At 36.9% G+C, this 22,175-nt stretch overlaps 1 protein-coding gene across 2 annotated transcripts; it reads left to right on the top strand.

Annotated features, from left to right (window-relative positions):
* The first annotated feature begins 4,297 nt into the window (after nt 1-4,297).
* etv7 (ETS variant transcription factor 7) lies at nt 4,298-20,814 on the top strand. 2 transcript variants are annotated; one of them, XM_073852403.1, is made up of 9 exons: nt 4,298-4,514; nt 5,019-5,145; nt 7,589-7,753; nt 7,845-7,964; nt 10,180-10,284; nt 14,580-14,744; nt 14,857-14,999; nt 17,274-17,374; nt 20,052-20,814. In XM_073852403.1, exons 1-9 carry the CDS (start codon nt 4,479-4,481, stop codon nt 20,233-20,235), a joined length of 1,146 nt encoding a protein of 381 aa, XP_073708504.1. In that variant the 5' UTR covers nt 4,298-4,478; the 3' UTR covers nt 20,236-20,814. The 2 variants fall into 2 exon arrangements, with proteins under 2 accessions (XP_073708504.1, XP_073708503.1); XM_073852402.1 differs by having other exon boundaries at nt 10,138-10,284.
* Nucleotides 20,815-22,175: the final 1,361 nt, after the last annotated feature.

Raw genomic sequence — 22,175 nt, 5'->3', positions numbered from 1 at the left:
TGATGGTCTGGGGCTGTTTTGCTGCTTCTGGACCTGGAAGACTTGCTGTGATAAATGGAACCATGAATTCTGCTGTCTACCAAAAAATCCTGAAGGACAATATCCGGCCATCTGTTGGTGACTTCAAGCTGAAGCGAACTTGGGTTCTGCAGCAGGACAATGATCCAAAACACACCAGCAAATCCACCTCTGAATGGCTGAAGAAAAATAAAATTAAGACATTGGAGTGGCCTAGGCAAAGTCCTGACTTGAATCCTATTGAGATGCTGTGAGACAGCCTGTGGCATGACCTTAAAAAGGCAGTTCATGCTTGAAAACCCTCCAATGTGGCTGAATTACAACAATTCTGCCAAGATGAGTGGGACAAAATTCCTGCACAGCGCTGTAACAGACTCTTTGCAAGTTATCACAAATGCTTGATTGCTGCTAAGGGTGGCCCAACCAGTTATTAAGTTTAGTCAAACACTTTTTCACACAGGGCCAGGGTTTGGATTTTGTTTTCCCTTAAAAAACTTAATTCAAAAACTGCATGTTGTATTTGCTTGTGTTATCTATGATTAATATTTAAATTTGTCTGATGATCTGAAACATTAAAGTGTGACAAACATGCAATTAAAAAAAAAAAATCAGGAAGGGGGCCAACACTTTTTCACACCACTGTATTACTTTTTTCCCACATTCTTACTCAGTGGCGGACTGGCCGTCTGGACGTTCTGGAGAATACCAGAACGGCCGCTGCAGCAGGACGGCCGTGGGCCTCTGTGCAGCAGTCACAGTTTTTTTTTTCTTCTTTTTTTTTTCTTGCTTATAATTTACTGTTGTTCCATGTCAAGACCGATAGGTGGCAACAATGCGCCTACAAGCCCTGCAAGCTCACTCGTCAATGCTTGCCACTCAACCGTTTACAAGTGCAGATGGGAGAAAGAACATGGATACTGCAGGTGTTGGTAATACGAAAAAAAGGAAAGAAAAGGGTGGGGCTGAGAAGGTGAGGGGAAAAAAAGCACGATATAAACACGCCGCAGCATTAACATGAAGGCAGAAGAAATATTTAATAAGTAATTAAACCGTCTTTGTGCACACTGCAAAAACTCCATCTAAAAAAATCTTGTTTCCAGCTAAATTTTTTAACCTTGTTACTTATATACTAAGCAAGAGTGGAAGGTGTTAGATTATTAATCTTATATTGAGTATATATGCCTTATTATTTAGAATTCTTACCAAGTGTGATTTGTACGGAGCCCCTTACGTCACCTGTAGAAGAAAAATAATTAATCCGTGGGGACGGTTTTGCAATTCGTTTTCTCAGTTTATAAACCGTACTCACGAATTCTTAAACTGTTCCCTCGGTTTAACAAGTCGTGCTCACGGATTAACAAACCGTACCCACGAATTTCCAATCCGTGCGCTCAGATTTTGTAAACCGTACCCTCGGATTTTGAATCCGTACCCACAAATTCATAATCCGTGCGCACGCTTTCGCAATCCGTTCCCACAGTTTGTAAACTGCTCTCACGGATTTGTGGCCCCGCCCCCAAATTCAAACAGGACACCTGTTTAAGTGCTGGATGCATTGTTTTGCATTTATTAAACTTTATTTCTCAGTAGGCTATGAGACTATGCAACACTGACAAAACAGAGTTTTTAGCTTTATTTTATATTAATCACCAATAGATTAGCTGCCAAAACATCATGTGTTTTAACCTATTGGTTATTAATGTAAAATAAACGATAAAAAGAAGCCTGTTTTGTAAGTGCGGTCATGGTACCAAAATAAAATAATAAGTGAAGAGCGCTGTTCAAACGGCTTTGTTTTATATAATAATATTTTTCAAAATATAAAATTACCTGAATTTAAAAAAAAAAACGAGTTTTGGAGAGGAGAAGGTAAAAAGCAATACAAAACAAATAATGTACAGGTTATGTTGCCATTCCTTTGCTCTCAAACTAAATGCAATGTAATAATCGGCCTTATTTAATAATAACATTAATAGTGCAGCATGCATCTAACTCTGGGTGAAAAGCTTATCATAATCACAAATCCGTGAGAGCAGTTTACAAACTGTGGGAACGGATTGCGAAAGCGTGCGCACAGATTATGAATTTGTGGGTACGGATTCAAAATCCGAGGGTACGGTTTACAAAATCTGAGCGCACGGATTGGAAATTCGTGGGCACGGTTTGTTAATCCGTGAGCACGACTTGTTAAACCGAGGGAACAGTTTAAGAATTTGTGAGTACGGTTTATAAACTGAGGGAACGAATTGCAAAACCGTCCCCACGGATTAATTATTTTTCTTCTACAGGTGACGTAAGGGGCTCCGTAGATTTGTCTTGTTTCATTGGCAGATTATTTCACTTAATTTAAGAAGTTTTTGACTAAAATCAATTTGAAAGCTTCTTAAATGAAGTGAAATAATCTGCCAATGTAATAAGACAAATCACACTTGCTAAAAATTCTCAAAATAAGACAAATATACTCAAAATAAGATTAATAATATAACATCTTCTGAGGGGTGTTCCATAAAACAAGTTTACCAAATAAGCCAGGTTTATTTTAGTTAGTCTGACTTATTGTCACTTGATTTGGCTCAAAATAAGTCAGACTAACTGAAATAAGCCTGACTTATTTGTAAACTTGTTTATGGAACACCCCCCTGCTCTTGCTTAGTATATAAGTCTCAAAACAAGATACTTTTTAGCTGGAAACAAGATTGTTTGACTTGGTTAGATGAACAGTTTTTGCAGTGCCGTATTTTTTTGCACAAATTAATTAAGAGATTAGTAAGTAATAAATATAGTTTAAGATTGCATGGAATAGATGACGCAATACATAAACCCCGTTTTTTTTCACCTGCATATTTTTCAGCAGAGAGACATTAAAAGAGTGCTGTTTATTTCTGTGAGCATTCTACACTATGCTTTTAACACATCTTTTAGTCAACATCAGAGATAATGCTATAATTTGGAAGGTAAATCATCATGGGTTAAGATTTAAGTATTTTGAGACCCGTGTCTGTTGCTGATTAGCTTTCACACACATCTGTTGTTGTGGGCTGAGCCGAGTCAAAGTCCAGGGCTGTTTTTTAGTCCCAGTCAGCCACACTGTTCTTACTGCATTGTTTATTCTGCTCTTTTTACATTCTTATTATTATTATGTATGGTTAAAATATGAGGATTTCTATTTTTCTTCAGTCATGGTGTCCATTGTAGTGGACAAAAATCTAATAAAAAATGAGTTGACACAAATCTTTTTTTTTTAGACTTATTTATGTGTTGGAGAAGAGCAAATATCAAGAGGATACTTTTTTTTTTTTTGTTTAGTGAAAGTAATTCAGGTCTGAAGGGGTTAAAGCAGTTTAACATAAGGCAAAACGGGAACATCAATGAAGGAGTATGAATACTTTTGCAAGGCACTGTAGCTCAGGTTGCTAGGGGCGCCAAATTACAACATAAGTATTGCGTAAGAAGCGCCTCAACCAGTGTTGCCAGATTGGGCTTCTTTTGATCGGCTTGGACCGGAGAATAACGCCTTGGGCGGGTAGACAAAATTTGGGCTGCTTTAAAAAAATAAAAGCCGCCCAATCAGCTGCTTTTTTCTTCGCTCTTATCATTGTTATTTTAATACCTTCGAGCTCAAAGTATCACAGTAATATAATGTGTAGTGCAGTCATCAACTCATTTTTGCTTAACGCAACCCTTACTGATTTACGTCTTTAACGTTAGTGAGATGTGATGACTTCTGAGTTGTGAATATGCAGCTTATTCATTTATTCATTTTAAGTAATTGCGATGGCAAAGTGGCCTAAATATAAGTTACACGATAAAAAGTCTAAGTGGATTACATGTGGTGAGAGATGAATAGAAGACTTCTAAATATAATTGTAACTGAAATAAGAAAACGTGGTGTGTGCATGAACACTGGCCTCAACAGATAATTGCTGACAGAAATACCTTTAATAATTCGCCACCTGAATTCGCACGCTTCATTAATGACATAACTGATAATTAATGCATAAGCATAACAATAAACACATCTAAAAGTAGAATACTTAAAAATCTTCTTTTTTTGAATCTCAGAGCTGTACTTGTTAATTTGCTTTGTTGTTCATTTTGCTCATTTTGCGATTTAAAAACTTTATTTCTGACACATTAAATCTGTCTGGGCTTTCAGGAAATACCAGATTGGCTACCTGAAACAAACACAGGAGCGATCTGTCTTCCCTACAGTGCTTGTGCGATTGTGTGCACACAGTCTGTGGCAGATCCGCTCTCTTTCGTTTTCATTTCCCGGAAGGATTCTTAATATTGCAGCGATTCGCATTAGAAAAGGCAAACTCTTCCGTGCGAGACTACGACTTTACGCGACATTATATGCTGTGTTTGGTGTATACATCGACCAGCTATTGATACAGTAATCCGGTATTAATATTGTATCGAATATTTATGAGTTTGTGAAGTCTTGAAGGTTACAGAACATGAGTGACGCCTCCTCACCGCCACCTTTGATAAAGGTAAGATCTGTAGACACACAGCACTCACTCACAACCAAATAACAGTGAAGTAGCTACAAGGAATGACTATGAATTAGTAGTCATTGCTTTTATTAGTGCCACAAAAAGAAGGAAAATACTTCAATCATGTGAAAATCACATCACAATGCTCACTTAAGTAAATATTATATTCAGCTAGCATTCTTTTTTGTTGTTTTGTAAGCCTTCTCAAATGCCATAATTAAAAAGTCAAATATTAATGTAGATTTTAAATGCAAATACGCTGCATTTAAAAATTGAAGCGACAGTGCAAAACTGAAAATAAAAACTGTTGTGCGTCTCAAATTTACTTTCACTTTTGCTGTGTGTATTGAGATCTCAGTGTGTTTTCATAAAGCAAGAGTTGGTTGTCTAGTTTCTGTACTTTCTGACTCATTCAAATAAACACTTTATTATATCATCGAAAACATGGATTCTGAAAGTAAAGGATTTCATTGTCTTTCATTTTCTGCTTTCCCTTCTAAGCTTCAGCAGAGTTGCAATGGGAGCGGACCCACTGCTTGCTCTCCGGTTCTGCATGAGCCTCAAAATGAACCTCCCTCCGTGTACGACACAGTGCCTGATGAACTTTGCAAGCTACCAGGAAGACTACGTAGGTTCCCACGTTTAAACCTTCTGTAATAGTTGCATATGAGTCTCTCAGTTGTTCTCAGTGTGAAAAGATGGATCTCAAAATCATACAGTCATTGTTGGAAAGAGTTCAAATACACAAAAATGCTGAAAAAACAAAGAATTTGTGGGACCTGAAGATTTTTCTAAAGAACAGCTTTAGAAAAAGCAGTTTAACTGTTCAGGACAAACTCATGAACAACTATCACTAAACAAAAACAGTTGTAGATCATTCAGGTAACAACACAACTTTTAAAGGCGGACATTTTTTATTTTCTCTTGTGGACTATATGTAAATGTCTTATTCAGGTCAGTACTAAATAAAAAAAAAAACATGAATTTTGTACGATCATTTTATTTTAGTAAAATAATTAACATTTTGCAGATTCTGCAAGGTGTACGTAAACTTTTGATCTCAGCTTTACATATATATATGCATATATAGGCTAAGTCTATATTATAGTCCAAAGCCATACAAAGTTTTGTAAGAGGAATAGACAGAAAATATTCAGTCTTAACAAAGGGATTATCTTCACCAAATTATGATCTAAATTTTGGTTTTCCTCACAGAAGCTATTGCAGGGCTAAGTCATCGATTATAGTTAGTCATGTGGACAACATTTATGGTGCTTATATGGTGTTTTTTTTATGGACATCTTTTATAGACAATTAGAGCCAATAGGCACTGTCTGCTTTCATTGCAGCCTGGACATTCTGCACAATTTGTTTCTCAAAAAATTATGAAAAGAGATATGAAATGACATGAGGGTGGGTCATTAAATGTTTAGTTCACTTCCAGAACATTTCTTGATAATTAACCCACCCCCATTTAATCATAGATGTATGTCTTTCTTTCATCAGTTGAAAAGAAATGTAGGTTTTCTCCATATAGTGGACTTTAATGGGTTGAACTTGCAGTTTCAATGCAGCTTCAAAAGGCTCTACGTGATCCTAGCCGAGGAATAAGGTCTTGTCTAGCAAAACGATCAGTCATTTTCTTGAAACAATAAAAATTGATATACTTTTGATTAGGGCTGTCGCGATAACCGCAATATCGCAATACCGCGCTATTGACGTGCATAACCGCAGAGGAATGCAACAACCGCAGCAACCGCGATATTTGCCTGTTTTCTTTTTTCCTAAGGATTTGCCTTTCTCACTTAATGCCTGTGTGCTGAATATTAAATTAGTAATAAGTTAGTAATGATAACATAATGTGTTTATTATGAGGCTCAGTAGATGTGCACTTAACAAGCCTAAACAGACAGCGAATGAGAGAGAGATCGACTGAGCTTGTGCGATTACCTGCGTCTGTCTTTCAGATCGAGTCGGGTATGTATGTGAAACTAGCTTGTCATGACCAAGGAAAGTGAAATCTGTCTTAACATCGATGCTCTGCTGGTCAGCTGAGCCTTTAAAAGTGGCGATTAAAGTTAAAATGATTTCAACATCGTTTTTCATTACGTCTCTCTTTGAATAAATAAGCGTTTTTGAACGTGCAGTTGAATGAACGGTTTAAAGACTTACTCAAAGATAGTCTCTTGCCTCCATCTTGTGGTGTAACAATGAAACTGCAGTGACTGACAGCTCGCCTAAAACACGCAGGTGAAATACTGACAGAAAGTCTCTTGTCCAGTCAGACTCGATCGGGTGCGCGCTAACTGTTATATACGAAGATTTCAGATGCAAAGCCTCTAAGTATGTCTGACATTTTTCTTCAAAATTTGCATTTCTTTCTGGCTAGGTTTCTATGTAAGTACTGTTTACTTCACTTCATGTATCAACGCGATTTGGTTTCGGTTTATTGATTTCTGAATACGACCTTACACCTTACATTGTAACAGCCTACACACAATTTTATATATATACATATATATATATGGCGGTAATACCGCATACCGCGCTACTGAGCCACTCAAAATTACCGCAAGGGAAATTCCTTAACCGCGACAGCCCTACTTTTGATTTTGAAATTGGAGGAGAAAATAAGATGGAGTTTTTCCACTGTACCCTACCTTTTTGAACCAAACTAACCACGTGTGACCTTTCCAACATGATTATGCAATGTGTGAAGACGCTCATGCACATTTGCAGAGCTAGTGCAAGATGAGCAGTTGTTAAAAAAGTGTATAAATAGTTTTTTTTTTTTTTTTTTTTTTTTTTAAAGAAAATGACCAATCCTTTCGCTAGATAAGACCCTTATTTCTTGGCTGGGATCATGTAGAGCCCTTAGAAGCTGAATTGAAACTGCAATTTGGACGTTCAACCCATTGTCCACCACTGACATCCAATATATGGAGAAAAATCTGAGAATGTTTTCTGTGACTGAAGAAATCAGTTGGGGTGATTAAATTATCTGGAAATTTTTATTCTGGAAGTGAATTTCTCTTATAACTAACCCTTTATTTTATGGTTGCAATGTACAGGCATCAATCCTTCCTTGTGGAATAAGGAGGATGTGAATCTCTGGCTGCGCTGGGCTCAGAGGGAATATTCTCTGCGACGTGCGGACCACCAAAAATTTGAGATGAACGGAAAGGCTCTTTGTCTTCTCACCAAAGAGGACTTCCGTCTCCGCTGTCCCAGCTCTGGTGTGTGATATTAAAACTATTAGTTATAGTTGTTAGTTTTGTCCAGACATGTCATACCAATTGCTCTGTGGATGGTAACTGCTGTGAACAGGTGACGTTCTGTATGAACTCCTTCAACATGTGAAGCAGCAGAGGAGATGTACCATCTTCAGTCCACTGTCCAGCTCCAACACACAGTCACAACAGATGCTCGACTCGCATAGGAAGACAGGTGATCTATCTATCTATCTATCTATCTATCTATCTATCTATCTATCTATCTATCTATCTATCTATCTATCTATCGTCTATCTATCTATCTATCTATCTATCTATCTATCTATCTATCTATCTATCTATCTATCTATCTATCTATCGTCTGTCTGTCTGTCTATCTATCTATCTATCTATCTATCTATCTATCTATCTATCTATCTATCTATCTATCTATCTATCGTCTGTCTATCTATCTATCTATCTATCTATCTATCTATCTATCTATCTATCTATCTATCTATCTATCTATCTAGCTATCGTCTGTCTATCTATCTGTCTATCTATCTATCTATCTATCTATCTATCTATCTATCTATCTATCTATCTATCTATCTATCTATCTATCTATCTATCTATCTATCGTCTGTCTATCTATCTATCTATCTATCTATCTATCTATCTATCTATCTATCTATCTATCTATCTATCTATCTATCTATCTATCGTCTGTCTATCTATCTATCTATCTGTCTATCTATCTATCTATCTATCGTCTGTCTATCTATCTATCTATCTATCTATCTATCTATCTATCTATCATTGTCTGTCTGTCTGTCTGTCTGTCTGTCTGTCTGTCTGTCTGTCTATCTATCTATCTATCTATCTATCTATCTATCGTCTGTCTATCTATCTATCTATCTATCTATCTATCTATCTATCTATCTATCTATCTATCTATCTATCTATCTATCTATCTATCTATCGTCTGTCTATCTATCTATCTATCTGTCTATCTATCTATCTATCTATCTATCTATCTATCGTCTGTCTGTCTGTCTATCTATCTATCTATCTATCTATCTATCTATCTATCTATCTATCTATCTATCATTTTCTGTCTGTCTGTCTGTCTGTCAGTCTGTCTGTCTGTCTGTCTGTCTGTCTGTCTGTCTGTCTGTCTATCATCGTCCGTCTGTCTGTCTGTCTGTCTGTCTGTCTGTCTATCTATCATCACCTGTCTGTCTGTCTGTCTGTCTGTCTGTCTGTCTGTCTGTCTGTCTGTCATCGTCTGTCTGTCATCGTCTGTCTGTCTGTCTGTCTGTCTGTCTGTCTGTCTGTCTGTCTGTCTGTCTGTCTGTCTGTCATCTGTCTGTCTGTCATTTGTCTGTCTGTCTGTCTGTCTGTCTGTCTATCTATCATCGTCTGTCTGTCTGTCTGTCTGTCTGTCTGTCTGTCTGTCAGTCATCTGTCTGTCTGTCTGTCTGTCTGTCAGTCATCTGTCTGTCTGTCATTTGTCTGTCTGTCTTTCTGTCTGTCTGTCATCTGTCTGTCTGTCTGTCTGTCAGTCATCTGTCTGTCTGTCATTTGTCTGTCTGTCTTTCTGTCTGTCTGACATCTGTCTGTCTGTCTGTCTGTCTGTCTGTCTGTCTGTCTGTCTGTCTGTCTGTCTGTCTGTCATCTATCTGTCTGTCTGTCTGTCATCTGTCTGTCTGTCTGTCATCTGTATGTCTGTCTGTCTGTCATCTGTCTGTCTGTCTGTCTGTCTGTCATCTATCTGTCTGTCTGTCGTCTGTCTGTCATCTGTCTGTCTGTCTGTCTGTCATGCATGTATTATTTGATGACTTGCATATTTTTATACAATCATTTGTTTGATTATTTAGGTTTTATTTACAAAATTCAGATAATTTTGGAGCAACTGTAGGTAACAAACTGAAAGGTCTCTTCCTTATTCAGGCTGTTTTTGCGTAATCTTCTGTTGTGGGCATTTTGATAAATGTCTGACTTCCTATTTGAACAAGATCCAGAGAATAAACGAAAATGACTTATCGAGGCTTGTAGCAAACACACCGTTGTTTTTGTTCCAATGTGCTTGTAAAGGGAAACATTTGGCATTTTATACTATATAGCAAGTCCATTGTTATTGATTCTGACTGGAAACACACTAATTGGTTAAACATGGGGTTGAAAAACAGCATTTATTTATGCCGAAGGGAATTTCCTGGTTGCATCGCAACTACAGCTGTTGCCAATAGGTGTGGCTAAATCAGACTTAGCTCCATTCAAACAATATTACACAATACGTTTCTTTCATATTTGCCCTTTTCCAGACTTCATGTTATGTTATGAATAAAATATTGAATTGTTTTGCAGTTACAACTGTAAATAGCATTTGATAATTGGTCTTGCAGGTCCTTATGTTCCCTCTAACAGAAGTGTTCCTGTTTGTTCAGTGAATCCAAACTCCTGGGTGTTAACAGCTGGAAGCAGTACAGATCACAGCCAGGAGAGGAAACCTTTGGCTGCTGATCCAGAGCATTCACATGGCATGCACAGAGGTCAGAACTTAACCCTTTATAGGGCACTCATTGAAATACTTGGAAATTCAAAAATTCAACCCCAGAGTGTTGTTGGAGGTTATTACAAGACTTTTGAACTTTTGTGACTTAAAAAAATATATGTTTTTATGATGAAAATTAGGTTAAATGAAGTGACCATATATGGTTCCTTGCCGGTCTATGGTAATCCCCCCCCCACCCCCCAAAAAAGAAGTTTATACATTTTAAATATATGGCATAAATAAATATATAAAACATGTATAATATTCATAGAATATTTATTTAGGAACAATTTACACATAAAAAAATAATATATATATATATATATACAGTATATATATATATATATATATATATATATATATATATATATATATATATACACACACACACACACACACACACACACAAAAACTTAACAGAATATTTGTTTAGGAAATTAAAAATCTGGCTGTCTTCCTTGTCAGAACCCTCGATGAGGTCAGCTGGCACAACAAAACCGACCTCTATCCATAGAATTGTTGAGTAAACAGCTGCAAAAGAAAACAAAAGGTTTCTGAGTCAGTATCAAGCCCGTGTTGATTTGTTTGTGAAAGAAAAGTGCAGATCTACTGAAAACATATAATTTTCATATAAATTGTAAATATATAATAAGAAGTGGAAAAAAATAGCAAAAAGTACTGGTGGAACCACTTATTTTAGCAGAAATAATAAACACCAATCTATAGGTACTAAAACTGACCAAAATTACACATTTATCTCTGGTTATTTCTTGATCATTTCAATAAATGGTTTAAGTTTGACACTGGATTACTGTATAATGTTATACAAGCCTGTGCAATATTCAGTGGACTAAAAACAGGCATAAAAACAGGCATACTATCACTTGCTTTACTATTACCTGAACAGGGCGTATGTCTAAAAATGGACATACTGTTGTCTTACCTGAATGGGGCGTATGATCAACTATGATCACACCATTTTTATACCACATCGTTCACTAATTTCTAGAAATCCTACGTAAACAACGTTTATATCAGCATATAACACAACTATTCAACCATATAATGTGTGAGTTTCATTGACTTACCATTGTGCATTTCGATGCTTTTTCTGTTTTTGTGGGAGTAGGTAGGAGCGTAAATCAGCATTCTCTCATTCCGGAAGCACGCTGAATTTTGAAATGCCCCGGGCAACTTCCGATTGGTCAGATGCCATGGTGTCGCTATCCGTGACGTAGACTAACATCCGTTGATTGGCTGGGACAAATCCATGTGCTTACAAGATCTCATGCAAAGCACGCAAACGCCATTGAAAATGTTCGATTAAGTGATCAAATATGGTTCTTCGCCCTATAAAGGGTTAAGCTATCTTTGTTGACCCCAAAACATAATGAATTCAAAAGCCTTCAAAAACTTGATGAAAATGTAATAACTTTCAAGTAGTACAAGACATGAATGAGATTGTCTTTCATCAGAACAGATTTGGAGCAATTTAGCACTCAATTACTTGCTCACAAATGGATCCTCTGCAGTGAATGGGTGCCATCAGAATGAGCTGATAAAAAAAAACATCACAATAATTCACAAGTAATCTACACGTCTCCATTCCATTAATTAACATCTTATGAAGCAAAAAGTTGTGTTTGTAAGAAACAAATCCATGAACATGTTTTAACTTCAGACTGTAGCTTTAGGTTAAGACGTTTTTAACCTAAAATTGCCACTTGCTAAAATATGAGTCCTCTATTCATAATATTGCATAGTACTCTCTTAAAAATAAAGGTGCTTCACGATGCCATAGAAGAACCTTTTTGTCTAAATGGTTCCATAAAGAACCTTTAACATCTGAAGAACCTTTCGGTTTCACAAAAGGTTCTTTGAGGCAAAAGAAGGTTCTTTAGATTATAAAAAGGTAAGAAAGATGGTTCTTTAAATAACCTTTGACTGAATGGTTCTCGGTGGAACCAAAAACGATTCTTCTATGGCATCGCTGTGAAGAACCTTTTAAAGCAACTTTATATTTAAGAGTGTATGTCTGAATTGGGAGAGAAATCGGCACAGAACAAGCATAAAATAATTCTGAACAAATATGTCTGATTTCAATTTCAGACGACAGGGAATTTTCACGGCACCCATTCACTACAGTAGATCTACAGTATTGGTGAGCAAGTGATGTAAAGCTACATTTCTCCATATCTGCTGATAATATATGAATATGTAGATTGTAGATGCATTTGTAAGGCTTTTGTGGTTCATCTTTGAAAGTCGCCACCTGGATTTAACTAAGCAAATAGGCAGTTGGTCAGGTTTAGGTTCAGCAACAGTATGTGCTCAAAGAATGAAGTCAGCTGACTACCTGAATATACTGAATGACCAGGTTATCCCATCAATGGATTTTTCTTCCCTGATGGCACGGGCATATTCCAAGATGACAATGCCAGGATTCATCAGGCTCAAATTGTGAAAAAGTGGTTCAGGGAGCATGAGACATAATTTTCACACATGGTTTGGCCACAGAATCTTTGGGATGTGCTGGAGAAGGCTCAGACTACCATCATCAATGCAAGATCTTGGTGAAAAATTAATGCAACACTCGATGGAAATAAATCTTGTGACATTGCAGAAGCTTATCGAAACAATGCCACAGCGAATGCATGCCGTAATCAAAGCTAAAGGCGGTCCAACGAAATGTGTATGACCTTTTTTTGGTGGCAACTTTTTTTTGGCCTGGCAGTGTAATAAGAAAGGCCTATTTTGTTTAGAATAAAAATCAAAAATCTTTTATTTTCAAACCCAGCACATGAAATGTAGAAGATTTTGTAGTTATGAATTAAGAATTTGATCCCATCATTTATTAATTAATTCCCTGGTTTTAGTTAAACTATGGGTTTTAGCTTAACTTAATCACTTAAGTGATTTTCTCTAACCATATTAAACGCATGCATCATCTTTCATTTCAAATTCTTACTAATACTTTATTAATAATTTTACTTAATTTAATAAGACACTATAGGGTTTTGCCAGTCAAATGAAATCGGTATTAAAGGAGTAGTTCATTTTTCAGAACAACAATTTACAGATAATGTACTCATCTTCTTGTCATCCAAGATGTTTGTGTCTTTCTTTCTTCAGTTGTAAGGAAATTGTGTTTTGGAGGAAAACATTTCAGGATTTTTCTCCATATAATAGACTTCTATGGTGCCCCTGAGTTTGAACTTCCAAAATGCAGCTTCAAATGGCTCTAAAATTTCACAGCTGAGGAAAGAAGGGTCTAGCAAAATAATCGGTTGTTTTTAAAAAATAAATACATTTATATAATTTTTAACCTTAAATGGTCACCTTTTCTAGCTCTGTGTGTACTCTAGGTAGAGATTAAAAAGTATATAAATTGTAAATGTTTTTAGAAAATAACCGATCGTTTCGCTAGATAAGACCATTCTTCCTCGGCTGGGATCATTTAGAGCCATTTGAAGCTTTTAAACTGCATTTTGGAAGTTCAAACACAGGAGCACCATAGAAGTCCATTATATGGACAGAAATACTGAAATGTTTTCCTCAAAAAACATAATTTCTTTATGACTGAAGAGAGAAGGCATGAACATCTTGGATGTTCAAGGGGGTGAGTACATTATCTGTAAATTTTTGTTCTGAAAGTGAACTACTCCTTAAACAAAAACAATCTTTCAACTGCAGAAGAAACAGAAGCAGCTGAAGTGCCATTTAGATGCATTTGTTTATTGAAGCTAAAATGTAGCATGCAAGCATTTACATTAAAAAACTGCAACAGTATGTTTTGAGCTTGGTGTTTAAAATCAGTTTTGATATAAAAACATGACATTTTGGAAAAAATGCAAAGATAAGCAACTTTTAAATATAAAAGTAAACTGCCAATAGGTGGCAGCAAGTGACTGTCTTAATGAATGAGTCATTGAGTCATGCCTTCAAACTATTCATTTAGACAGCTGATCCATTCAAGAATGAAGCAAGCGCCTGTCTTTATGAATAAACCACTAAATCATTGGCTCAAATGATTCATTCAGAAACACAGAATCATTCAATAATGACACACCACTGTGGTGTTGCTCAGAGATGTGTTATTTTTCTGCTGTGATATTTGTTTTGAACACTTTTCGTTAAACAAATCAAGCAAAATCAGTCAACACTGACAATATTGTTCTAAAATGATTGGGTCCCGGCTCTGTGACTGATACAGGAGTTTGTTTAGCATTAAAGTAAAATTTTCACTTCAGCCCTTGAGATTTAACAGCTCTCCTTCTATTCATATTTTTGCAGAGCTTTCACGTCATTCTCCCGAGGAAAAAAATCAACAGACATCTCCAGACAAACCCAGACAACCTGCAAATGTTTACACCACAGATGAGCCTCTTAATCTGTCCAATAAATCCGCAAGACCTACAAACAGCACACAAACCTCTGAGGCCAATGGAAAGATTGCAGGTGCTCATGCAAGTTGTTTCAGACACTATAAACTGGCATTGATCTAAAATATGATATCAGTCATTGTTCAAATTTGCTTTATTTACTTTATGCCATTTTATCTTTTCATTAGACTGCAAACTTTTATGGGACTATGTGTATCAGCTGCTGTCGGACAGCAGGTATGAGGCCTTCATACGTTGGGAGGATCCGGATACCATGATCTTCAGAGTGGTGGATCCTAATGGACTGGCTCGACTCTGGGGCAACCACAAGGTACAGCAACAGACAAGACCAGCTCACTTCTTAATTACTTTAAAGGGATAGCTCACCCAAAAATGAAAATTCTGTCAATAATTACTTACACTCATGTCTTTCCAAACCTGAAATACCTTTGTTTATCTTTGGAACACAAATTAAGATATTTTGGATGAAATCCCAGAGCTTTCTGACCCTACATAGACAGCAATGCGACTGACACATTCAAGGTCCAGAAAGGTAGAAAGAACATTGTTAAAATATCTTCTGACGCAGAAACTGGCGTTCTGAAAATATTTTGCGCACAAAAAGTATTCTTGTAGCTTCATAACATTACGGTTGAACCACTGATGTCACATGGACTATTTTAAAGGGGTCCTCTTATGCTCTTTTACAAAGTCTTTATTTAGTTTAAGAGGTGCAGGGGTAGAACATGCTCTCATGTTTGGTGGTTCAAAAAACATATTATTTTTCACATAATTTACATTATTACAATAGCTTTCTCCCCAGGCTGGCACAAATGGCTAGATTAGTTCTGGGTTTGATGAAGGTCTGCCGTCCAAAAAATTAAATGTGTTGTGATTGGTTAGCAGTCCCACTGCGGTGCAATTGGCGAACAGTTTAGACGGCGTTTCAGTCCTGCTACACCCCTTCCCAAAGCAGCAAGTTCCATGTACAACGGGCAAGCTAAAGGAGGTGTTTACTGACCCCTTCGGAGCCATGTGAGGCACTTTTTTATTATGGATCGACTTGTTTTGGACTGATGGAGAGAAACACTTTTCTGTGCCGTTCACATAAAATGGAACTGCCTGACAAAGTGAAGTAGACCAAAAGATCCTCAAAAGCTACACATCATGTTGAGATCCAAAGAAATTCAGGAACAAATGAGAAAGAATATAATTGAGATCTATCAGTCTGGAAAAGGTTATTAAGCCATTTCAAAAGCTTTGGGACTCCAGCGAACCACAGTGAGAGCCATTTTCCACAAATGGCGAAAACATGGAACAGTGGTGAACCTTCCCAGGAGTGGCCAGCTGACCAAAATTACCCCAAGAGCACAGCGATGAATCAAATAAAGGTCACAAAAGACCCCACAACAACATCTAAAGAACTGCAGGCCTCTCTTGCCTCAGTTAAAGTCAGTGTTCCTGACTCCACCATAAGAAAGAGACTGGGCAAAAATGGCCTGCATGGCAGAGCTCCAAGACGAAAACCGCTGCTGAGCAAAAAGAACATAAAGGCTCATCTCAGTTTTGTGAGAACACATCTTAATGTTCCCCAAGACTTTTGGGAAAATACTCTGTGGACTGACGAGACAAAAGTTAAACTTTTTTTTTTTTTGCTGCTTCTGGACCTGGAAGACTTGCTGTGATAAATGGAACCATGAATTCTGCTGTCGACCAAAAAATCCTGAAGGACAATGTCCGGCCATCTGTTGGTGACCTCAAGCTGAAGCGAACTTGGGTTCTGCAGCAGGACAATATTCCAAAACACAGCAGCAAATCCACCTCTGAATGGCTGAAGAAAATCTAAATGAAGACTTTGGAGTGGCCTAGTCAAAGTCCTGACCTGAATCCTATTGAGATGCTGTGGCATGACCTTAAAAAGGCAGTTCATGTTTGAAAACCCTCCAATGTGGCTCAATTACAACAATTCTGCCAAGATGAGTGGGCCAAAATTCCTGCACAGCGCTGTAACAGACTCATTGCAAGTTATCGCAAACGCTTGATTGCAGTTGTTGCTGCTAAGGGTGGCCCAACCAGCTATTACGTTTAAGGGGCAAACACTTTTTCACACAGGGCCATGTGGGTTTGGCTTTTGTTTTTCCTTCATAATAAAATACTTCAACCAAAAACTGCATGTTGTGTTTACTTGTGTTATCTTTGATTAATATTTAAACTTTTTTGATGATCTGAAACATTAAAGTGTGACAAACGTGCAAAAAAAAAAAAAATAAATAAAATCAGGAAGGGGCCAACACTTTTTTACACCACTGTACATCTAGAATGTTTTTTTATGCCCAAACATACACACCACACACTGACTATAATTCAAAAAGTGAAAAAGCATAATAAGACCCCATTAATAATGTCCTTACTACCTTTCTGGGCCTTGAACGTATCTGATGCGTCGCTGTCTATGCACGGTCAGAAAGCTCTCGGATGTCATCAAAAATATCTTAATTTGTCTTCTTAAGATGAATAAAGGTCTTCCGAGTTTGGAACTACATGAGGGTGAGTAATTAACGAAGTGTGATCAATAATATTTGGCTCTGTTTGTTTATTATTGCAGAACAGGGCCAACATGACATATGAGAAAATGTCCAGAGCATTACGTCATTACTACAAGCTCAACATTATCAAGAAAGAGACAGGCCAGAGGCTGCTCTTCCGGTAAGTGGAGGCACACAAATGCATTTTTTGTACTCAAACGTAGTAGATATGGGTTTTTCAGTATTAATTAATGGTGATGCTGATATAATTTAATATAACTCCATTTAACAATGGTAAATGAGATGTACTCTTTGTTAAAAAAAAACCGCACTTAATTATGACGATTTTAAAAAGTGCAGTTTTAATAATGTCGAACGCTTTAAAGTACATTTTAAATTATTATTTGTATTTAGCTTTAAACAAGTGTACTTATTTTGATGTGTTGACTAACATCCTAAAGCACTTGTAAGATACTTGATTAGAATTTTAACTGTATTTTTTTATACTACTTTATATAGTAATATTTATTTTTAGATAATTATGACATAACATGTAAATATCTACTTTAGTCCATTAAATTATTAGTTCACATCCAGAATTAAAAATCCCTGATAATTTACTCACCTCCGTGTCATCCAAGATGTTTTGTCTTTCTTTCTTCAGTCGAAAATAATTGAAGGTTTTTGAGGAAAACATTGCAGGATTTTTCTCCATATAGTGGACTTCAATGGGGATCAGTGGGTTGAAGTAGTGTTGCTTTCGTCAACAAAAATTATGACTAATATCGTCATCAACGAACCTTTATCACGTGACTAAAATGAGACGAAACGAAAAGTAAATGCTGGTCATGTGTCGATTATTATAATTAAATGTAGCAATATCGTTAACCAGTAAAAACGAGACTAAATGTGATTTATAAAATAAAATCTATGCTAAAATGTCTCTTTATTTTCATTGACGAAAACGAGATAAAAACGAAATGTTATAATGTTAGATTGATGTCCCTTCTAGCCTAAACCGCAGGCGACGTCTCTTTCTCAAACCCCACTCGCGGCATTATCTAGAAGACGACTACAAACTAAGTTAAGTCTGACACAGATGAAGGGACCAATGGCCAGCCAGCTGGGGTTCATCTTTGGGAAAAAAAGAAGAAACGACACACATTTTATTTGCACATTTTAGTAATGATGGGAAAATAAAGCTTTTCGAAGCACCAAGGCTTTCCCCTCAACTGTATCGTAAAAAGGTTCATTACTCGAAGCTTTTCAACATAACAGCTTTTCATAAGAAATAATACAAAAAAAAGTCATTTTACTTACACAAGGTATAAATGAATTAATCTGTAAATAAACTTATAAAAAAGAGACTAAAATACAATTTTCATTGACTAAAATGTTATCAGGTTTCGTCAACTAAAACTAGACGAAAATAGTCAAGTTCTGACTAAAATAAGACTAAAATGCTCAGACTTTTAGTTGACTGAAACTAGACTAGACTAAAAAAAGAGTATGAACGTGACTAAAAAACTAAAATGACAGCTTCACACAAAGACTAGACTAAAACCAAAATTAAAACCGGCCGCCAAAAACAACACTAGATTGAAGGTCCAAATTGCAGTTTCAGTGCAGCTTTAAAGGGCTGTACATAATCCAGTATAGGAATAAGGGTCTTTCCTAGCAAAACAATTGGTCACTTTCTAAAAAAATTTCAATTGATACTTTTTAACCACAAATGCTCGTCTTGCACTGGCTTCACAACTTCACGCATTTCTGTAAAATGTAGAGCCCTTAGAAGCTGCATTGAAACTACAAAGTGGACGTTTGACCAAAGTCCTTTTAAGACAAGTCATGTCACTCGGCGGCCATCTTTAAAACGCCTCTCGAGCATCCAAGTGCAGCTCCTATCTCTTTGAATGGGGAAACATCAAATTCTCCAAAACTGTTCGCCAAACTTACGATTAAATTTCATATTTGAAATCTCCAAAGAAATCCAACAAGAACTGCCTCATAAATATAGTTCCTTGTGCTTGAATAGCGTTAAAAAAAGCTTATTTTTCCGGCTAGATGAGCCAGTGCGCATGCGCAGTACTGAACGCACATCTTAGACACCGACTGTTTCTATAGCAACCGGGACTTCTAACTGCAGCTGCAGTGACGCGCTGACTTTACTCATCAACGATTGGCTCTTTCACTAAGAAGGCGGGGCTTCGCGGCCATGATGACCGTTGCATTTTTCCCCATTTAAAACTACACGAGTGACATGTCTTTGGTATTCTATAGTCTTTGCGTTTGACCCACTGGTCCACATTAAAGTCCGCTATATGGGGGAAAATCTAGGAAGGTTTTCTTCTTTTCTTTTCAACTGAAGAAAGAAAGACATGAACGTCTTGGATGACATGCACTCTTAAAAATAAAGGTGCTTTAGAAGCTTCTTCACAGCGATGCCATAGAAGAACCATTTTTGTGTTCCACAAAGAACCATTCAGTCAAAGGTTCTTTAAAGAGCCATCTCTTTCTTACCTTTTTAGAATCTGAAGAAATCTTTCGCCACAAAGAACCTTTTGTGAAAGAGAAAGGTTCTTCAGATGTTAAAGTTTCTTTATGGAACCATTTTGACAAACAAGGTTACTCTATGGCATTGTGAATCGTGTTCTGGAAGTGAACCAATACTTTAAGTATATCATATCTGTATCAAATTATATTACAATTCAGTTAAAACCATTGAAAACAGAAATTCTTTCTCATTAACAACAATCAGTAGATTTCTGAACTCACACAAGGGGGAGCTAAAACTGTTGATTCTGTTAAACTGGGCATGATCTCAAAATGGGCACTCATTGACACTCTCTGTGCTGCAGGTTTCTGAAGACCCCTGAGGAAATCATGCAAGGCAGGTCAGACCGTGCCGAACCGTCAGAGTCTCCCGATAGTCCTGCGTCTCCAGACTACAGAGAAGACACTCTGGAAGTATCACCTGTATCGACTCCTACTACCCTGAGCCCTAGCCCAGAACACAACTTCAGCATATCTCCAATCCCATAACATTCACTCCCACGTTCTGATCCAGGATCAGCCTTAGTAATTAATCAACATGACTTCTTAGAATGGGAAACTCGGAGCTCATCTTCTGTTAGAGAAAATGTCCAATCCAGCTCAGTGTGAAAAACCATCCGCAGAGGACTCAGTAATATTTTAGGAGCCACACCACATGATTTTGACTCAGGGTAGTAGTGTGCAGTTGTTTTCTGTTAGTATGTGTTAAAAGCTAAACGACACTAATTACTCATTACAACAATTCTGATTGATTCTCATAGTTGATAATTGGAGACATTTTCTCTCAGGTTGTAGAACTGTGCAATGTTATTTTTATAAATTAGTGAACTGTAGTGCATTACATTATACTGCATAACAGCATTACATTGTTGATTTGTACCATTAATCGAATATCAATCTGTGAATTCATTAATCAACTATTAATTGTGTAAAGGGAGTTGTAAAATAAGATGCTCATGAATTTTTTTGGTTAAAATGTAAGAATTTTATATGTGATTCAATTTTATTTTATTTTACACTTTAGTTCGAGGCTTTTGCAGTCTTCTTACAGTAAAATTTTTTACATGATGAATAATTGTTAATTGTTTTTTTGTTTTTTTTGGAAACCAGGGCCTGTATTCATAAATTATCTTAAGGCTAAAAGTACCTTTTAACCAAAACCATTAAAAATGGTTTTCTGTAGTGTGTTTTGGGACATGTTCCTTTAGGAAAAGCCACCAAAAGAAGGTGACCAATTACCAGTAGAGACCAACAGGGACTATTAAATTACCATTAAAATCAGTACAATTCCCATTATAACCAGTAAAATCATAAAAATTATTCTAAAAATGGTTTCTATTGTTTGTTTGTTTTTCAGTAGGGCTAAAATGTCTGTTGCAGACAATCTGCCTCGGAATGTAAAACTTTAAGAAAAACGCTGGATTTATTTGCATCTTTACCTTCGTTTTGAAGGTTACCTTAAATCCATATATTGCTTTGATTGGATTCTTGTTTTTATTAACAAGTTGGGCCAGAAACAGCTGTTCTTGCTTCCAGTTTGGTTTTCTTTTCAAGTTTGCATGTCTTAATATTAGCCATGATTATTCTACTCTGTTAACTGAAAGGCTCATAACTTGCCGATTTAAGAAAATCCTAGTCTCAGCCTCAGACGTCACGCCCAAGGAACGTTGGCTAAACGTCTGATGCATATGGTACACTTAACTGGAAACACTTCAGGAATGTCGAAGTCGTCATCTGATTAGTTGAATTTGATCGGATTTCCGGAACACGCGAGTGTCGCGTTTATTTTCGGTCCGCCAGGAAACAAAGCGCAGACTGATTTACTCGCGTTTTGCTAAAAGGTGCTTATGCAGACGCCATTGTTGTTATACACATTTGCGACATTCGCGAACAAATTACTGACTCACTGCTTGTTCTCCCTCTTCTTCGTTAACTTTCAATGCTGGTTATTTCAGTGACTGACTTGTTGCATGCCCGTCTGTTGTTGTAGGGGCAGAAACGTGACGCTGAACGAAACGAACTGTGATTGGTTGTTTGACATGTCGATCAAACGGCCTTATGGGCGGGCCTTGGCCAATGAAAGCTGCTATGAATACCAGACCTTCAGCCGTCAGTCTGAAGGTCTGGCTACGCGAGACTAAGAAAATCCTAAATTTAGGACTCTTACATTTTTGCTCTAAGAGTATTTCATAAAGCATTTAAGCTCTTAAATCTGTGAAACATTAGGAGAAATGAAGTCACTAAGACCAAATCACAAACAATACAAACCATCACAGAAATTCGAATGGTTTTCACTACAACTTTATTACAAACCTCACAGACCATCAACAATTAAGTAAGGCATAATTGACGACGGGCCGTAGAATTCTTTTCACCATTCCACCTCGGGTGTGCATTATTTTCGCAGAATTCTACGGCCCGAAGTCAAT

Source organism: Garra rufa, chromosome 12 (genome assembly GCF_049309525.1).
Source record: "Garra rufa chromosome 12, GarRuf1.0, whole genome shotgun sequence".
In the NCBI taxonomy this organism is placed as follows: Eukaryota; Metazoa; Chordata; class Actinopteri; order Cypriniformes; family Cyprinidae; genus Garra; species Garra rufa.
Note: the sequence above shows the minus strand (reverse complement) of the source record. Positions and strands in the feature narration are given on the sequence as shown.

Excerpts from the sequence above, each read along its gene's own strand:
- etv7 (XM_073852402.1), top strand. The coding sequence starts at position 4,479 with ATGAGTGACGCCTCCTCACCGCCACCTTTGATAAAG. Across the intron at positions 4,515-5,018 it reads CACCGCCACCTTTGATAAAG|CTTCAGCAGAGTTGCAATGG; the intron begins GTAAGATCTGTA and ends TTCCCTTCTAAG. Across the intron at positions 17,375-20,051 it reads GGCCAGAGGCTGCTCTTCCG|GTTTCTGAAGACCCCTGAGG; the intron begins GTAAGTGGAGGC and ends TCTGTGCTGCAG.